Raw genomic sequence first — 18356 nt, 5'->3', positions numbered from 1 at the left:
GAATTTAGCATGAGTCTCCACATGCTGAGTCTCTGCGCTGCTATGCACAATGAGGCACGTGATAAAATGCAAGTCAAATGTAGTTGAACCAAGATGAATATCAAATTGCGCTTTGCGGCACTTCATTTACATACCATACACCTCCAGTTTGCACATATACACTCAGAGGTAGTGCAAAAACTCCTTCCCATGCCCACTTACGCTGGCACAAAAATTGCACTTAGAATTAGCACTCTCACAAAAGTTGGATAAGACATTGCATATGGTCATTGAGCCAGAGATGTTTACAAAACTATTTTTTCTTGATTTTTATGTAAGCGAAACCAAATAAAGTATTGCAAATATTTAAAAAAAAGTGGTAAATATGCCTACATGTACATTATGATGGCAAAAGAAAAAGCAGAAAAGAAAGAGTAAGTCTTCAAGATGTGCCATTGATTTCTGCAAATTGCATTTTAACAATCTGCCAAAGGTACTGACAGAAACAGGAAAGCACAATCTGTAACTTCTCATGTCAGCTTAAAGTATTGACTGACTGCTAAATATTGACATTCTGAGACTTTGAAGTCTATTTCAGTTAAAATGTAATGGAATCAGATATAAATTAATTCAATTTAAAAAGAGTGAAAGAATACAATATTTCTGAAAGAATACAAAATATTGGAACACGAATGACATACAGTACATTTTTAAGATGATTTTGCAACGCTTTGAAATTGACAATTTCAATATGATTTGTAAAAACCTTTACAGCTACAGTACATGTTTGTCCACATTATGCACCAACTGGATGGAAGGTGCCTGAGAATATGGAGTGCATGGATTCTCTCTCCAACTAAAGGGGAAATAACTGGACCAGTAAGCATCTCACAAACACCTAGTCTCTGTAAAAGAAGCATCCTGCATGGCAGAAGGAGTCCGCTGCACATGCCTAATGACACCCTTTTGTTCTGACTATGTCTTTTCATACCTTATACAATTGCATATGCATAACACTGATGTAAATGTCAGGAAAAGAGAAGAACAAGCTTTTAAGACCCACCACCAATTTCAGTATTGCAGAAGAACTTCTTAATTTTACTCTTATTTCAATTTTTTACTTTTTGTTCTCATGTCAGCAGAATTAATTGGCTTCCTTGCAGATTCTGTCTGTATTAGATATTTCCGACAAGTATATTTGAATGGCTTCAATTCAATATTAAGGAATTGTTAAAGGAATATTATTATTACTTAATCATTAATGGAATATTCAGAGTTCAAATCAAGTTAAGCTCAATCAACAGTATATGTGGCATAAAGTTGATTATAATTATTTAGACTCATCCTTCCATTTCTTTAAAAAAATGTTATAGAGAGGCACTTACAAGGAAAGTGAAGGGTCAATTATTGGTAGCACTTTATTTTACAGTACTGTTCTACATCTATGTACAATATAATTACAACAACTATAGTAATAACTAGGAACTAACCCTAACCTTAACCCATATAAAGTACATGAAGTTACCTAAAATTTCTTGGGTAAGTACCAACACACTCTCACAGCAAGATCGGCAAGATTCATACGACTTTTCTACATTTGGCTAATTCGTATGATATTGTGCAACTGCACTCGTTTGAATTCCTACAGCTTTCACTACAGCCAATGCAACAGACTCAGTAAATGTACTGTAATGTAAAATATAGTGCAACACAATTTTTGGAGGTTTAAAGGCAGAAATGTGAATCTTATAATTTTATAAAAGCATTTACTGTACATATATTTTTCTGTTAAAACTCATATTATTTGGGCTATAAAGTTGTTTAAATTGTCATTTTTGCTGTTTTTATTAGGGTTTTAGGGTTTGTTGACATGAAAGTTGAACAAAAAAGTTATAAAATTGGATTTAACTTTACACAAAGTAAGTTTATCAAACTAAAATCATGGTTTAAGCATTTAAGTATTAACACACATTTTGTGACTATACTTTTAAAACAGTGAGTATTTCAACTTTTACTGATTGGCCCCATTTACTTCCATTGTAATGACCTCACTGCAACCCAGATTTTTGCTTTTTTTAAGAAAAGGAGGGGCGAGTCAAAATACATTTTTGTGGTAATCAATATTATGCCACAAATGCAGTTGACTGAGCTTAACTCAACCAATATATTCCTTGCAAGTAATAGTTCACACACAAATGAAAATTCAGTCATCATTTACTCAGCCTCATGTTACAACCCCATATTACTTTCATTTCTTCCAAAGACCAAAAAGGGAGATTTTGTGACTCAGACACTTTCATTGTGACTTTTTTCTATCCAAATGAAAGTGAATGGTGATTTAGTATAGCATAGTGCCTTTTCCCCTTCCATTCTGCATCTCCTTTTGGGTTCTAGACACCCCAAAGTCATATGGGTTTGAAACAATATGAGCGTGAGTAAATAATGACAGAATTGTCTATTTTGAGTGAACTATCCCTTTTACACTTCCATTGCGACATGAAGATGTTCCTTTTCAGATATCTTCAGTCATTTTGAGGTTTTGCAATGAGATCAAAGCAGTGCATATGACAGTCTTTCAATTTGTTTTACAGAATTGTTCAATGAAAGGCTGTCTGTGTACTTTCTAAGGGTCAATTCATGGAAAGGGACAAATTTGTTCTTTAAAGTGCAGAATTTCTTCCCTAACCATTATTTCTGAAAGTGTATGTATATTTTATACTGAGAGTAGTGCAAAAAACTTTGCAAAACATTGCAAAAGAGTATCAAACACTGGAAACACTTTACTAAAAATTTACAGATATTGACTGAAAAACATGCGAGCAATTTAAGTGCATAGTATGATGGTTTAACAAAAGCTAGCCATAGTTGAGCAAACCACATTTCAAAAGGTAAGCACCTCCTCTTCAATCCCCAGGATCATATGATGAACTTCTTGATTTTTAACTTATTTCATAATTTTTCACGTCAGCAGAAATAGTTAACAAACTGACAAGCTCTGGGTTTTTGGCTTTAAATTAAATCTCAGCTCTTGTCACGGATAGATGTTCTTGGTTCTCAAGGCAGGAGCCATTCCTATCTGAAACATGAGTCAGTCAAACTTATTCATATTGATGATCGTCATTCTTCTAATTTTATCACAGGTAAAGAAAAAGCAACACATTATTTATTTAAATGTATTACATTATTACCAACAATTTATATTAAATACTGTATACAACAGAGCACATAGAGTTGTTTTCTGAGTTTGTTACAATGTCATATTCTGTGATTATTTGTTTGATTTATTGATGTCCTGCAATTTGGTCACCACAGCCAGTAAAAGGGAAGGACTGTGTATGCGAGCTACAAAACTCTGGTTCTGCTTTTCCTGAGAGCAAACTGGCGAATGTGGAGAAAACTGCTTCACAATGCACTGGGAACATCTCTTCAGAAAAGGTATCAAACATGTTAAAGCATACTAAAGTATCCCGGTCTGTTCAAATCTGGTTTGAAAAATAAGAAGTAATTTTACACAGGTAACTGTACTTTCATTAAGTCTTTCTATTCAGGGCACTCATTTTAATTAAATGATAAACAACATTTTCTTTTCTGATTATGTGTGCAGATGACAGAGATTGACATACTTGTGCTGGGTCTAAAACGGCGCATCAAGCATCTAGAGGACAATGTGTCCATGCTGGAAAAAGAAGACAATGGAAATCTGTATGCAGCCGTGTCTCTGCGTATCACTGAATTAGAGTTGGCTGAGATTCAAGACCTGTTGGACAAACTCAACAGAACCACCAGCAATTACCAGCAGCTCAGTGCAGACACTACAGTTGAGGTGAATTGCAGTTCACCACAGAGCTTTACTATTTCATTTCATTCAATTCCAATTTAGTTATTTGTAATGTGTTTATTGTGATGTACTGAGTAAAATCATTTTGCCTAAAACTTTGGGAAAGATAAAAACTTCTACGCAGAGGGTTAAGTTCAGTTCAGCCAATCAAAATGATGTATTTGGTGCTAGTAACACTTAGTAACACTTTACAGCAAGGTTGTATTTGTTAACATTAGTAAATGCATTAGGTATCATGAACTAACAATGCACATTTATACAAATTACATTGTTAATTGTTAGATCATGTAAGAGCATAGTTAACATTAAATAATGTTAACATATGGCCAAAAGAAAGTTGCAAAACCTGATATTTCATTGGACCACCTTTACGGTGCACATTCGTCTTGGCATTGTTTCGACAACCTTGTGCAATGTCACAACATTTGCATACAAGATCTTGTATTGATGACGGGAAAGTCGAACCACTCTGTGAAGTCTTCTCCAGCACATTCCCAAAGACTTTCAATGGGGTTGAACTCTGTGGTGGCCAATTCATGTGTGAAAATGATTTCTCATGCTCCCTGAACCACTCTTTCACAATTTGAGCCTGATGAATCTTGGCATTGTCGTACTGGAATTTTCCTATGCCATCAAGGAAGAAAAATCCGTTGATGGGATAACCTCGTCATTCAGTACATTCAGGTAGTTAGCTGAATCTAGACCTGACCAAATGAAGCAACCCCAGATCATAACACTGCCTCCAGAGGCTTGTACAGTGGGCATCATCGCTTCATGCGCTTCCCTTCTTACCCTGATGCGCCCATCGCTTTGGAATAGGGTAAATCTGGATTCATCAGACCACATGACCTTTTTCCATTGCTCCACAGTCCAAACAAGTAGTTTTTTCCGATTAGCCTTACTAACAAGTGGATTTCTTGTGGCCAAACTGCTGTTTAGACCCAATCCTGTAAGTTCTCATCACATTGTGCATGTGGAAATTCTCTTACTTTCACAAATAAACATAGCCGAGAGTTCTACTGTCAAGTGTTTTAGTGATCTCCGATAACGATAATTTTTTTCTGACCACATATCTATCATGAAGCTGACGGTTCATCACAATCCTTCCAGGTTTTCATCATGTGTTGCACAGTTATTACCACAATTCCAGTCATTTCTCCTTGTTTGTCTCCTTAGTTGTTTTCTTTGCTTGATGCAGGCCAATAATTTGCCCCTTCTGCAACACAGTAATATCTTTTCCATGACTACGGGATACGTAATCTGACATGGTTATTTAAGAAATGAGAAGCTACACACTGCATCAGTTTGGGTTAAAAGAATTGGTGCCAGCTGAAACATATTAATCACTGCAATAATGATCCAATCATAGACATGATTTGAAAAGTGTCAGCTAGTTTTTTCTTGGCACAGCATCTTAAGAAAGCAGCATTTATGATGCTGAAAATCAGTGAGACAATTCAAAAGAGTCTGTCTGACTTAAAAAAAGCGCAAGAACGCGTCCAGTGAGAAAAGGACAAATTGACAAACTCAACTGCAAAATGGATTGCTGTCATCTGTAGGCTTAAGCCAAAAGTATACATTGGTTTTGAAACAAACGCTTATCATGTTTGTACAGTCGAACGCTCAGCCTTTCAAAGTGTACTCCATTTGACTGTGCACACATTGTTAGTTGGCGCATGCGTGTTATGAGTGCTATCAGATACTGGAATATTCCTCTTCAAGAGTTTAGACCCTTGTCTTTATAGTCTTTCAGACTCGAGTTAAACCAATGGTGTCTCCTGACCTCCTCTCACATGCGCTCTTGATGTGCACATTCACTGTTATCGTTTCTACCTTCGTCTACCGTGGTTTACCGGTGATGACATATTCTTCTTGCACTTCTTTGTGAAAGCAACGGCTCAGTTGTGAGTGTTACCGCCTCGTGGACACACTAATAAGTGCAAATAATTCCAGGTGCATGTGCATTCTCGCAGACTTCTAGTGTTCGCGTCCTACAAAGTATACTTTGGGCTTTATGTTCAATTATATGGGAATAAAACAAACAATATATTTTCTTCTAAAGCCTGTGATTCACTACGATTCAAAGTGTACTTTACTAATTCTTACTTTTCTCCCTTATTTTAAAAGCTTCTGGATATTAAGGATATAATGGTGGACCTAGAGAAGTTTGACCACTCGCAGGTGATGATGAAACAGCGTGAGAATCAGCGTATTAAGAGGGACCTGGAACATTGCAAGGATGAGCTCAATGCTACATCACCACCCCCAACACTTTCACCAGGTACCCATAAACTATTTTTTCATGATTACTTAACCACGGTTTAAGCATTGAAGTGTAAACCTTGTATTTTTATGTTTATCTTTTTTAGGTCACTGTGGTCTGGGTCAAATGGTTAATGTTTCAGGACCTAAAACATATTCTCTCACAGTATACGGAACCTCTTACTCTTTTGGTGCTTGGGGTAGAGATGCAAACCCCTCTCCAGAAGATGAGAAGAAGTACTGGCTGGTGGTGCTGTCCAGTAGTAATGCATTTGGCCACTTCGTCCGTCAGTATAATAGTATGAGTACTCTTTTATTAGGTATAGGACCTATAGATTCATACATATCAAGCTCCAACCCCACAACAAACACAATTCAAGGGCCAAACATGGTCATGTACAGTAATGCGCTCTATTATAACTGTTACAACACGCTGTCTGTCTGTCGGTTCAACATGACGACTCGCACTGTCAGTAATGTGGCACTGCCTAATGATGCAGGTTTCAACAATAAATTTCCATTTGGACACCTTGGAGGATCATACAGCTATACTGACATGGATTTTGCCACAGATGAATCCAGTGTATATGTTATATATGCGTCAACAGGCAACTTTGGAAATGTGATTATTACTGAAGTTGAGACTAGTACTCCACCTGTTTTGGGCCAAACTTGGTACACTTCTCTGCACAAAAAGACAGTCACAAATACCTTCATGGTGTGTGGTGTGCTATATGCTACTCGTTATATAGATAAAGATATAGAAGAGATCTTTTATTCTTTTGACACCAAAACTAATAAAGAGCGCTATGATCTGAAAATTCACATAAAGAAGATGCAGACCAATATTAAGTTTCTGAATTATGATGTCAGAGATCATCTGCTGTATGTCTACAGTGATGCATACATTGTAACACATGAAATAATATTTCAGTAAGTATTCAATAAACTTTCCTCAAGATATATTTTTCCTTTTTGCCAAGAAGACTAAAAGTGCTTGTTTTGTGGGGGAAATCATTTAAATGCTGTATGTACGTACATTGTGGTTCTTGAAATAAAACATTATAATAGTTATGAATTATTTGTGCTGACACACACACACACACACACACACACACACATTAAAATACATACAAAACATTGAAATATTTAAGCAATATCACAAGAGTGTGATATGGCCCTACATCAGCACTTCTGTGATTCGGCCGCAGGCCGAGTTCCGTTGGTAATTACAGCAGTGCTGATTTAGGGACATATAGCAAGATTATATGTAGCGAGTGTGATATTGCATATATACAACAATGAATTGGTTCAATGAACAAATACATTTAAAAAAATTAGGAAAAACTGAGTACGGTCATAAAAACGCATTTGTGCAGGGAACTACTTTATTACGCTATGGATCAGAATCTGCCGTTGCTGGTTCAAAACAAATGATGCGTCCAAGCCTCCGTTAGTAATTCAAAATATTCTGTGGATGTGTGTGTGTATGTGCGTGCGTGCGTGCGTGTGTGTGTGAGAGAGATGGAGCGTGTTTGATTACCTGTTGCCACACCCAATCAGAGATGCTTACAGCTGTCTGAAGGTCAGCTTTCACAGTAGAATATAGATGTCTAAGCGGGGTATTCCTCTCTATTTCGGGGTAGCTGGTGCGCAAATGTCATTCACTATAGAAACAGCTATGTCCTCTGCCATTTTAAACAGTATGTATCCAATGTGGAAACTCACAGAGAGCTGTTTTATGTAAACAATGACTAACGGATTCGTCACCAACTGGCTCATTTTACACACAAAAATTATATTTTGCCACCACCTGCTGGCTAACATATGTCATTTAAAAACAAAGATAGTAACTCTTAACACATATGCACCATGCTAACACGTTAGTTTAAAACAGCACGAACACAAGTGGAGTGATACACACACAATGAAGCCTCTGAGTGCTGATGCTGTCACACCATCAGTGCTGATGGAACGTCTCTCGTCCAATCAGATTCGAGGACCGGAACTAACTGTGGTATATTATAAGCATAGTGCACAAGCAAAAACATTTTACTATCATAAGCTAGAATGACCAACAAAAGCAATTACATATCAATCTCTACATAAAAAATAGAATTGGTTGTTGATGTTGTTATATCAATGACATCTTCATATAACATGGTAAGACAGCTTCAACTTGTATGCTGACATTGCCCTCAGTTGTTTATATGCAGTATTGCTATTTAATTTAAAATCACACCAGTAGGCGACTTTGGCTCAGTTGGTAGAGCGGGTTGGCCATTAATCGCAGCGTTGGTGGTTCGAAACCCAGCCCACATGTCTCCACATGCTGAACCCCAGTTGCTCCCAATGGCAGGCTAGCGCCTTTGAGTTACAGTGTAAAGTGCTTTGAATACAGTTAAGGTTAAAAAGGTGCTATATAAGTGTGGATTATTTACCATTTGAGTGGGCAAAAAATTCTGAGTGAACATCAATTAAAAAATCTCAGTATTAAAGTAAATAAAAACAAAATAGCAGTACTTATTAATAACATCTATCATCAGCCAACAGATAAAATCTAGCAAAAGTATCTATTGATTTTTAACGTCAATTTAAAGATGCACTACGTAAGATTTGTTTTGGTAAAACATTTACAAATTGCCATTATTGGTTGAGTGCGTAATCAATCAGTGTTAAAAACAATGTCCTTACCTTATCCCGATTCACTACGCTTAACCTTTATAAATTATTAGTATTTTAAGCTGTCGGGTCGGATTTGCCACCAAATTGCTTGCGTATAACGTACATCCTTGCATCATTACGTCATGTTTGTAAACACAGGAAAGAAGTATGGCTGTCACATGTTCCAGCTGAGGAAATGACCAGTATGCTGTTCAGTTCAGTCACTCACTCACACAGTTCAGGACAGCATCACATCAATCTGGATAGATGTTTATCTGTTATCCATGTGGTTATGTTGTTTACCTACTATAGTGCTTGAATATGTTGTCTGGTAGGATTGTGGAAGCTAATATTGCTCATCATGCTTGTATGCATCGAACATTATGCATGAGTTAACTGATCGCAATGTATCTACATTAGGGTGACCAGATGTTCACGTTTTCTGGGGACAGTCCCGGTTTTTGACGTCTGTCTGGAGCTGTCCACAAGGTGTCCACAAAAGTCCACAAGGTCCACAATGTGAAAATACATTGCAAGAAAGCCCCTAATGAAGCCAGCTGGCAACAGGGCTAATCGTGTGCTGTTTATTTTGACCAACAGAGGGGGCTGCTCGCTATAGCCGCTGTAAGTCATTCTTCCTTTACTGATTACATGCCAGTTTTGCTATTAACGTGGAGGAGGAGGGAAGGGCAGGACATGGAGGTGAGGGAAGGGCAGGACGAGGAGGTGAGGGAAGGGCAGGATAAAGAGGAGAGGGAATGGCAAGACATGGAGGAGAGAGTGAACGGCAGGACAAGGAGGAGAGAGTGAACGGTAGGACGAGGAGGAGAGGGAATGGCAGGACGTGGAGGAGAGAGTAAACGGCAGGACGAGGAGGAAAGGGTGAAAGGCGGGGTGTGGAGGTGAGGGAAGGGCAGGATGAGGAGGAGAGGGCACGGCAGGACATGGAGGAGAGAGTGAACGGCAGGATGAGGAGGAGAGGGCACGGCAGGACGTGTAGGAGAGAGTGAACGGCAGGACGTGGAGGTGAGGGAAGGGCAGGATAAAGAGGAGAGGGAATGGCAAGACATGGAGAAGAGAGTGAACGGCAGGACAAGGAGGAGAGAGTGAACGGTAGGACGAGGAGGAGAGGGAATGGCAGGACGTGGAGGAGAGAGTAAACGGCAGGACGAGGAGGAGAGGGAATGGCAAGACGTGGAGGAGAGAGTGAACGGCAGGACGAGGAGGAGAGGGAATGGCAGGACGTGGAGGAGAGAGTAAACGGCAGGACGAGGAGGAAAGGGTGAAAGGCAGGGTGTGGAGGTGAGGGAAGGGCAGGATGAGGAGGAGAGGGCACGGCAGGACGTGTAGGAGAGAGTGAACGGCAGGATGAGGAGGAGAGGGCACGGCAGGAAGATGACATGGCACAAAATCATCATGACCACAGTGTAGAGGAATGTGAGCTCTGCCAGTCCAGGCATGATGAAATAAACCGTCTACTAGAGGAAAACAGGTAGCTGAAGCATGAACTTGAAAAATGCAAAATCACAGACAATATTTTTAAGGATGATAATGTTAAAGTAAAATATTACACTGGACTTCCAAGCTATGCCATTTTTCAGGTTGGATCTGCCAATCCAGCACATCGGCCATTTATACAGTGTGCACCGAGCAACTGTTAGTGCGGCATTTAAGGAAACGGTGAGTGTTTTACACTCAAACTTGTCTCCACTAGTGCAATGGTCAGACAGAGAGAGTTTTCGAGTCAGTATGCTGCACCAGTTTGTGGAGACATTTGGAAATTGTGTTGCTGCCATTGTGAAGTGCTTTGACGTTTATATAGAAAGACCATCAAATCTTCATGCAAGTGCTCAAACATTTTCAAACTACAAACACAGTCACACACTGAAATACCTCATATGCATTACCCCACAAGAAGTCATTTCTTTCATCTCCAAAGGGTGGAGTGGCCGCACCAGTGACAAACAAATAACTGAGAACTGTGGTTTTCTAGACAAACTACTAACAGGTGACATAGTATTAGCGGAGCAAGGGTTTGACATAAAAAGTGTGGGATTGATGTGTGCTGAAATAAATGCAAGCATTTACAAAGGGGCAACATCAGTTGGCAGTAAAGGATGTGGAGTAAACGAGATGCATTGCACACCTCAGAATCCATGTGGAGAGAATTATTGGTGTTGTACTCAACAAATATAAAATCCTGTCTCCTGTCAATATGATTCTGCCATATTGACATTTTTAGATGTGCTCTGGTAAACATGTGTCCAAGTGTTGTACAATGATTACTTAAAAGTACACTGAAGTCTTGTGAATTTGCATTCTTTACATTGATCAGTTTTTACAATAATAAATAAGTGTTTTTAATGAAAATGTTTTTACAAACAATAAGCAAAACAAATACCTGTTAATCATAAATAAAAATATAATATAATACATAATAAAATAAATGAAATACAAATTAAATAACAAAATAATGACAGCTTTGGTCACAAGCCTAAAATTGTAATCAGTAGTAAATGTGGGCGGTGTGTAAGAAAAATACACAGAGATATATTTTTTATTTATTTTTCTTTTCCCTTCTCCATATAATTCGTATTAACATTAGCAGAGCGCAATCCTCTAAAGATGGTGGCGCCGCCCCAGCATGCAACGTGGCGTGACGTAGCTTCACAATCTCAATAGAGAAGTCCAATACAGAAAACTGTCAACTGACTAGAGCCAGGCAAACACAGAGGTATAAGTAGGGAGATGGAAACAGAGCAGCTGCAACTAATAAACAAACGAGCAGTACTATCAGCGTTGCCATAACAACCCACAATTGAGAAGCTGCACCTGGGGAACACAAGGGTGAAGAAAAATAAGGTTAATTACCTGCGAGGAGCATTTTGGATATGACTTATGATAAGAAACACAAATCTAAATCGATGGATTCATCTTTAAATCTGGGTGCCTGTGTTACTGTAGACTTTGAAGTCTCTGATTCATCATGCAATCATTCCACCACCCGAAACTCTGGTAAAAGAACCAATGTTTAAAAAGAAGTCCGAAGCAATGATGTTGATGATCTGCAGTCTCCTTTAACTGCTATGATGATAGCATCTCTCAAGTCCGTCATCATTGAAAGAGCTGACATCCTTGATAAAGGCATTGAGGAAGTGAAAGTCAGATGAATTGCTGACGGAAGAAATTTAAGAAGTCAAGGGGAAAGTTTAGTGAGTCGATAAGCAAGAGGGTTGCGAAATGATGATATTTTTATTTGCTACTGATTTCTGTTTTATACAAGAGTCGCATGCAATACCTAGTGATTCTAATTTTGGAAATCACAGTGGGTTTCAGCAGGTGTCCTAAGATTAATACACAAATTTCAGGGTAAAATAATAGAGACAATTTCTGATCCTGAAAGTCATTTTTTTTTTATTAATGTTTTATTGGTCGCTTTAAATGACATCTTTTTTTATGGGGTAATCTTTATAGGTCTAATTCTGCCAAGAATAACTTGAAATTGTTTAATACAGTAGAAACACATTTGGACTATTTCACGTCTAAATACCCTAACCTGTATATTCTCATGGGCAGAGACTTTAATCAAGCTTTACACGATTCTTTGGACAGATCACCACCTAGGTTGTCCAGTGCTTCATCGGGCCTTTGTGATTTGATCTCCCATTTTGGTCTAATTGACATTTGGAGGGGGAAAAAAATCCTCAAGTGTCACAGTTTACCTGGTCTAACAGCTCTGGATTGCTTAATTCTTGGATTGACTTTTGGTTAATTTCTGATTTTTTTATCTCATTGTCACCAGGGTTGAGATTTGGCCTTCTCCTTTGTCTGATCATAAATGCATATTTCTGTCGTTCGACAATTCCTGTTCCCATTCAAGAACATATAGTTCATATTGGAAGTTAAATTCTACTTTATTAGAGGATGAGGAAATTTGTCAATCTGTGATATCTAGGGTTCAGCATTTTGTTTTAACAAAGCTCTGTGTGAAAATAAATGTGGTTCTTACTGGGAGATGTTAAAATATGATATCAGTCAATGTTACTTAAAGCTGGAGTTCAAAAAGCCAAGCAAAATAGAACAGAAGAATTCAAGACTGTTAAGAGAATTGTTTGACTCTCATGCACCCCTTTTAATAATCTGTCAATTAAGCAGAAATCTGAATTTGCTGACCTCCAGAACTCATTAGATAATTTGTATATACATAAAGCAAAGGGCTCTTTTGTTTGTTCAAGATGGAGATGGCTGGATAGTTTTGATAGTTTGAACATAATTCTAGCTATTTTTTTTTAAGTTAGAGAAACAGCAAAGTCATCTTAATTATATAAATCGACTTTTGACAGAAATTTCTCAGTACTGTGAATAATTTTATAGACCTTTATCGTTCAAGGCATTAACAACAAAATTTGAATGCATTTTTTAACTTCCTATACAAAGACCATATTCCTAAAATAGACAATAATGGGAGGTTTCTGTGTGAATCTCCCATTCAAATTAAATAGATTTATGAGGCGATTGACTAATTGAAACCTAAAAATTGGAGGCCAAGAAGCCTTCTAAATAATGACTATAAAATCTTAGCCATGATTTTTGCTAAGAGAATTAAAAATGTTCTGGATGATATAATTGATGAGTGTAAGTTGGGTTTCATGAGAGGCAGGCTTATATCAAATAATATTAAACTAGTGCTTGATATTCTAGATTACCGTACTTTCCGGACTATAAGCCGCAACTTTTTTCCCACGCTTTGAACCTCGCGGCTTATACAGTGACGCGGCTAATATATGGATTTTTCCCGCTTTCAAATGTTTTATATATATATATATATATTAAAAAAAACATTCTGTGACGTGCTCAGTTTTTTGGCGGGGTGAAGCTTTCATTAGACCAATGAAATTGCCGAACGGGTTAAGGTCAAAACAACTTTTTTGTATACTGTTTAGATTAAATCGAAGGCTCAAACTTCCCATCATTCTGATTACGGTAGTAATTTTGTCACCCTCACCATGGCAAAGACATGGAGAAATGCATATGATGCTGCTTTCAAGTTGAAGGCGATTGATCTGGCTGTTGGAGAAGGAAATAGAGCTGTTGCACGGGAGCTTGGTCTTAATGAGTCGATGATAAGACGTTGGAAACAGCAGCGTGAGGAATTGACTCAGTGCAAAAATACAACTAAATCTGAGGCTATTCAACTCCGACACTGAAGGAGATGACTTCAGTGGTTTCAGTGCACAGGACGAGGAAGATAGTGACCAATGACTTTCTTGGTAGGCTACTATTTACTGCAAATGTTTTATTACAAGCCGTGTGTGGCAGCGGGGGCATGGTCAAGCGCCCGTCCGGGAGAGAAAAGCTGTAAGGGCGCTTACACCTGCGCTGAATTATGTCTAACACCGGTGTCTAATTTCAAGTGCCCTGCTTTACATGTCCTTCTTGGGAAAACTGTCACACGGGCACCAGACGTTCCAGGTAAGGCTTTTAATGGCCACAGCAATGTTTACAATCAATTTTAAAGTTTCTCAATTCCTCTATGCGCCAACACTAGACTGACGTGTGTCACTCTCTCAGCTCTGTGGCTGCTGCCTTTTTATGCCGCTCTCCCCATGCTTACTGAAAATAGACACCGGTGTTACACATAATTTAGCTCAGGTGTAAGCGCCCTTACCGCTTTTCTCTCCCGGACGGGCGCTTGACCCCCGTTGCCACACCGTGTTTCGTTAAGCCTATTTATTTTTGTTACAAGCCGTGTTAAGTTAAAGCCTGAGTAAAGTTCATTTGTTTCAATGTACCGGTAGGCACCTGCGGCTTATAGACAGGTGCGGCTTATTTATGTTCAAAATAATATTTTATTTAAAAATCAGTGGGTGCGGCTTATATTCGGGTGCGCTCAATAGTCCGGAAATTACGGTACTCGGATATGATCTCAGACAACAGTTTCTTGCTTTTTTCTTTACTTCTACAAAGCATTTGATTCTGTTGAGTTTACTTTTATTCTAAAACCTTTAAATATATTTTGTTTTGGCCTTAATTTTATAAATGCATTTCAAACTTTTTATAATAATGCTAATGCTTCAATCAAATTACAGCATGGTACTTCTTGTAGGTTTAGTATAGCCAGGGGGGTCCATCAAGGCTGCCATATCTTTTTTCTCCTGCCTATGCAGTTATTAGCCATCCACATTTAAAATAGTAATCTGAAAGGTATTTCTGTGGCAGATTGATCTATTAGTAGATTCTTCCACTCTTAATATCTCTTTCAAAGTTAAGTGGATAAAGTTGTTTCTAAAAAAAAATCCTAAATCTCTTTGGAACATTATTCCATGTCACAATTTCAGTTCTGTTGGAGGTCTAAATTTTTTGTTGGGGTGCAACTCTGATATTTCAAAACTGCCCTTAGCTCTTTTTCTTCACATCTGGTTTGATACAGATCTATTATTAGTAATCAAATTTTAGATGACAGGGGTGTCTTATCTTATGAACACTTTAAGAAAGAATTCTCCTTTCCAGTCCCCCCAACAAAGTTATTGAAGTCTCTTATAAGATGTTACCCTGTAAATTATAAACTAACTAAGTTTAATAACAGTATTTCACCCAATTGTTCCTTTTGTCATCACTTTCAAGAAACAACTGAATATTTATTTTGGAATTGTGTTTATTGCAAAGTGTTTTGGATTGACTTTTCAAATTTTGTAAAAAGGATTTTATCCCCAAACTGTATTAGCCAAATTTTTGTTTTATTATTATTATTATTATTATTATTTTTATTTTATTTTTTTTATATGATTCCAAGTCTCTTCTCATATAAAGTTTATAATTATTTTATTACTACTCCTTGCACATTTTTTAATTCATAAGTGTTTCATTATGTCTTGCAAATAAAAATAAATAAATGTAAAAAAAAATACAAGATAGCCGTCATTATACATGTATAGTTTCCTGTCAACAGGGTTGTAGTTCAGCTTGCCGATTCCTTCTCTAATCTATTCAAATGGTAAAAAAGAGTGTTAATCTCCTGACCTGTGGTTGTATCAAAGGCATAAAAGACCTCTTCTTGGTAAGTATTAACATAGCGAGTAGCATACAGGACCCCGCACACCATAAACATACTGCTGACAGACCTCTTAAAGAGATTTGTCTTCCATGTTTGTGTGATACTGAGCTCTACTAGACCTAAACGACTCACAACAATGTTGCCGTGGTTCTTCTCAGTGGCATTTATCACCCACACAGCGTCTTGGTCAGCCTCCAGGTCAATATCTGTCCAATCACGGCAGCTGTAGTAGCAGAAATAAAACGTATTGTCTATAACAGCATTGTGTAGCTGCACATGCTTAGTCTCCTTAGTTGTAATATTGAAGCTGCAGATCTCAGCTGTGCCATTGGTAATATACGGTATTATCGTGCAATATAGTGCCAGACCCCTCAATGCTGGTCTCACTGTAGACTGATGCAACGTACTCGTTCTTGTAGTTCTTGTTGGCCATGAAATCCTCATATGAGTTGTACATTCTGATTGTATTGCCAAGCCTGTGTCCACTCACCAAGCACCGCTCCCAATAGCGTTCCTTTCTGTACAGTTGGGCGTCACTGCCCCCGGCACCAGAGATGTATGATCTGCTCTGGTAATTGAGCTTGGTGACAAACAGAGCACTTGTTTTGGTCATGATACGTTGATGAAAAATGCCTGCATTTAGCTCAATATTTAGTTATGGGCTGTTTCTCAACTGCATTGTTTTATATTTAAGCATATTTTAATTGCTTCTAGAAGTTAAGTGAAGACATTACATATTGCTTTGGCAAACTCTTTTCTTTCATTTTTTAAAGCCATTTTTTAACCATCATAACTGAAAATGCCAAAATACTACTGTAAACAATATGATACATAACCTACCTGAACATCGTTAAAGGTGGGCTCATTAATATTTTGAATTTGTCATCTTGGACTGACACCTAGTGGTGTGGATGCAGCATTATTCAAACACAATAATTTGCAGATGTCATTAAAGAAACTCACTATTCACATTCAACCATGATTAATTTAATCCAAGAGTGAAAGTGTCAAATAACAGGGTGGTTACTGAGATTAAGTGAGAAGTATTTGACGGGCCATGTGATTCTAACATGGCAGCCCCCATGAGTGGACCCTCTCCATGTAGAAAAAAAACTGCTTTTATAAGGTTACTGATATGACTGGAGTCTTCATCTCACGTGGTTGGTCATAATTTTATACATATGTTTCAAAATTACTATTAATTTCTTATGGAGTCAAACTTTTATATCAGGAAAAAATGTATTTGGTGCACCTTTAAAACTAACAATGTATGTTTTTCTTTAAAAAGATCTCTCTCCTACCCTCAAATATATGATGAACCGTAAGAAATGTACTTACTCCTAAAATTGCTCAGTATGGTCCTACAAGTCTGTGCACAGTTGTTGAGGTCACGTAACCTCTTCTTCATCTCTAGGTTGAAGAAATTGTACCTACTCTGGACGTCATTCTTTGTCTTATTCAACTGAAAGGAAGGAGTTCACAAAGTATATTTTCATAACATATGTGTATGATATATGATGTACAGGTATGTTTATTATGGGACACTAATGTCCCCATTACTATGATTTACATTATTGTTTACATAGTTCCACAATCTGTCAATACATCTTTGATTTGCTACTGGGTTTCTGTCATAAAAACTGATAACAGTAGGTTTATTAATGATCAAGTGGTCTACTTCATTTATCAGGTTTTGTGTCTCTTTGCTTGGGTTATCAAAGTGTGCTTAATTGATAACATGATGGATTTCCACGAGCTCCTGCTTCAACTGTTGCAGGTGAAGGGCATTGTACAGACCGCTTGTGTGTAGATACTCAAAAGGTATCAGATGTGCTGTGATGTTATGAAGACTGGCTTTCATCTTTGGCAGTGCTGCATTTTTGTTCCTTACCTGACAATAGCTGACAGTTACATATATCTTAACATACATTAAACAATGTAATTTATGGATAGACATGACTTACTGATCTACTGATGCTACTGATCTACTGGTCAGACTGATATTGCTGTGAATTTGGCAACAGTAGGCAAAAGTTCTGCTAAAATCAGTCTGTGCTTACTGAAATTCCAACCACTGCTCCCAGTGGCCGAAGCAGAAAGTGCTGTTGAATGTATGGCGTGTAGGAGCTCCAGTTTCTGAGGGTGAAATGTTCACAAAGTGGTGCCAAAATGTTATATTTTTAGTTGTAAATTATGTAATAGGAATGCATGTTTTATTACGAAGTGAGTATTTGCACTAGGTGTAAACAGCACCCTGACACACAGAGCCACTATTTGCACTCATGTGAAAACACAGAAACAGAACTACACAGTAGTGTAGCAGGAATAGATCATGTGATTGTGCTTCTTTTCATGCGGACTACCCGGGTTCTAATTTGCCTTTTGTCCCACTTTTTTCACTGTCACACTTTGAATATTTCCTTTAATTATTTTTCTCTCAGTGATTTGGCCAAGGTGAAGGTTAGGGAGTTGAGAAAAAGGTTTGATCCAGGTCAAATTAACCATGGTTTTACTATAGTAGTCATTAGTTTACAACAAAATACCATGGTTACTGTAGTA

The 18356-nt window shown here is 37.8% G+C and overlaps 1 protein-coding gene and 1 pseudogene across 1 annotated transcript; one reads left to right on the top strand and one right to left on the bottom strand.

Moving 5' to 3' along the window:
- The first annotated feature begins 2953 nt into the window (after positions 1-2953).
- Positions 2954-7134, top strand: LOC127637978 (olfactomedin-4-like). The gene is made up of 5 exons (XM_052119293.1): positions 2954-3119; positions 3292-3414; positions 3584-3802; positions 5945-6098; positions 6187-7134. Exons 1-5 carry the CDS (start codon positions 3063-3065, stop codon positions 7014-7016), a joined length of 1383 nt encoding a protein of 460 aa, XP_051975253.1. The 5' UTR covers positions 2954-3062; the 3' UTR covers positions 7017-7134.
- Positions 7135-15594: 8460 nt separating this feature from the next.
- LOC127638057 (olfactomedin-4-like) lies at positions 15595-17727 on the bottom strand (annotated as a pseudogene).
- Between the last annotated feature and the right edge of the window lie 629 nt (positions 17728-18356).

The sequence above is a fragment of the Xyrauchen texanus genome, chromosome 46 (genome assembly GCF_025860055.1).
Source record: "Xyrauchen texanus isolate HMW12.3.18 chromosome 46, RBS_HiC_50CHRs, whole genome shotgun sequence".
NCBI classification, from domain to species: domain Eukaryota; kingdom Metazoa; phylum Chordata; class Actinopteri; order Cypriniformes; family Catostomidae; genus Xyrauchen; species Xyrauchen texanus.
This window is presented reverse-complemented; position numbering and strand designations above follow the sequence as displayed.

Excerpts from the sequence above, each read along its gene's own strand:
- LOC127637978 (XM_052119293.1), top strand. The coding sequence starts at position 3,063 with ATGAGTCAGTCAAACTTATTCATATTGATGATCGTCATTCTTCTAATT. Across the intron at positions 3,415-3,583 it reads GGAACATCTCTTCAGAAAAG|ATGACAGAGATTGACATACT; the intron begins GTATCAAACATG and ends TTATGTGTGCAG. Across the intron at positions 6,099-6,186 it reads ACCCCCAACACTTTCACCAG|GTCACTGTGGTCTGGGTCAA; the intron begins GTACCCATAAAC and ends TATCTTTTTTAG.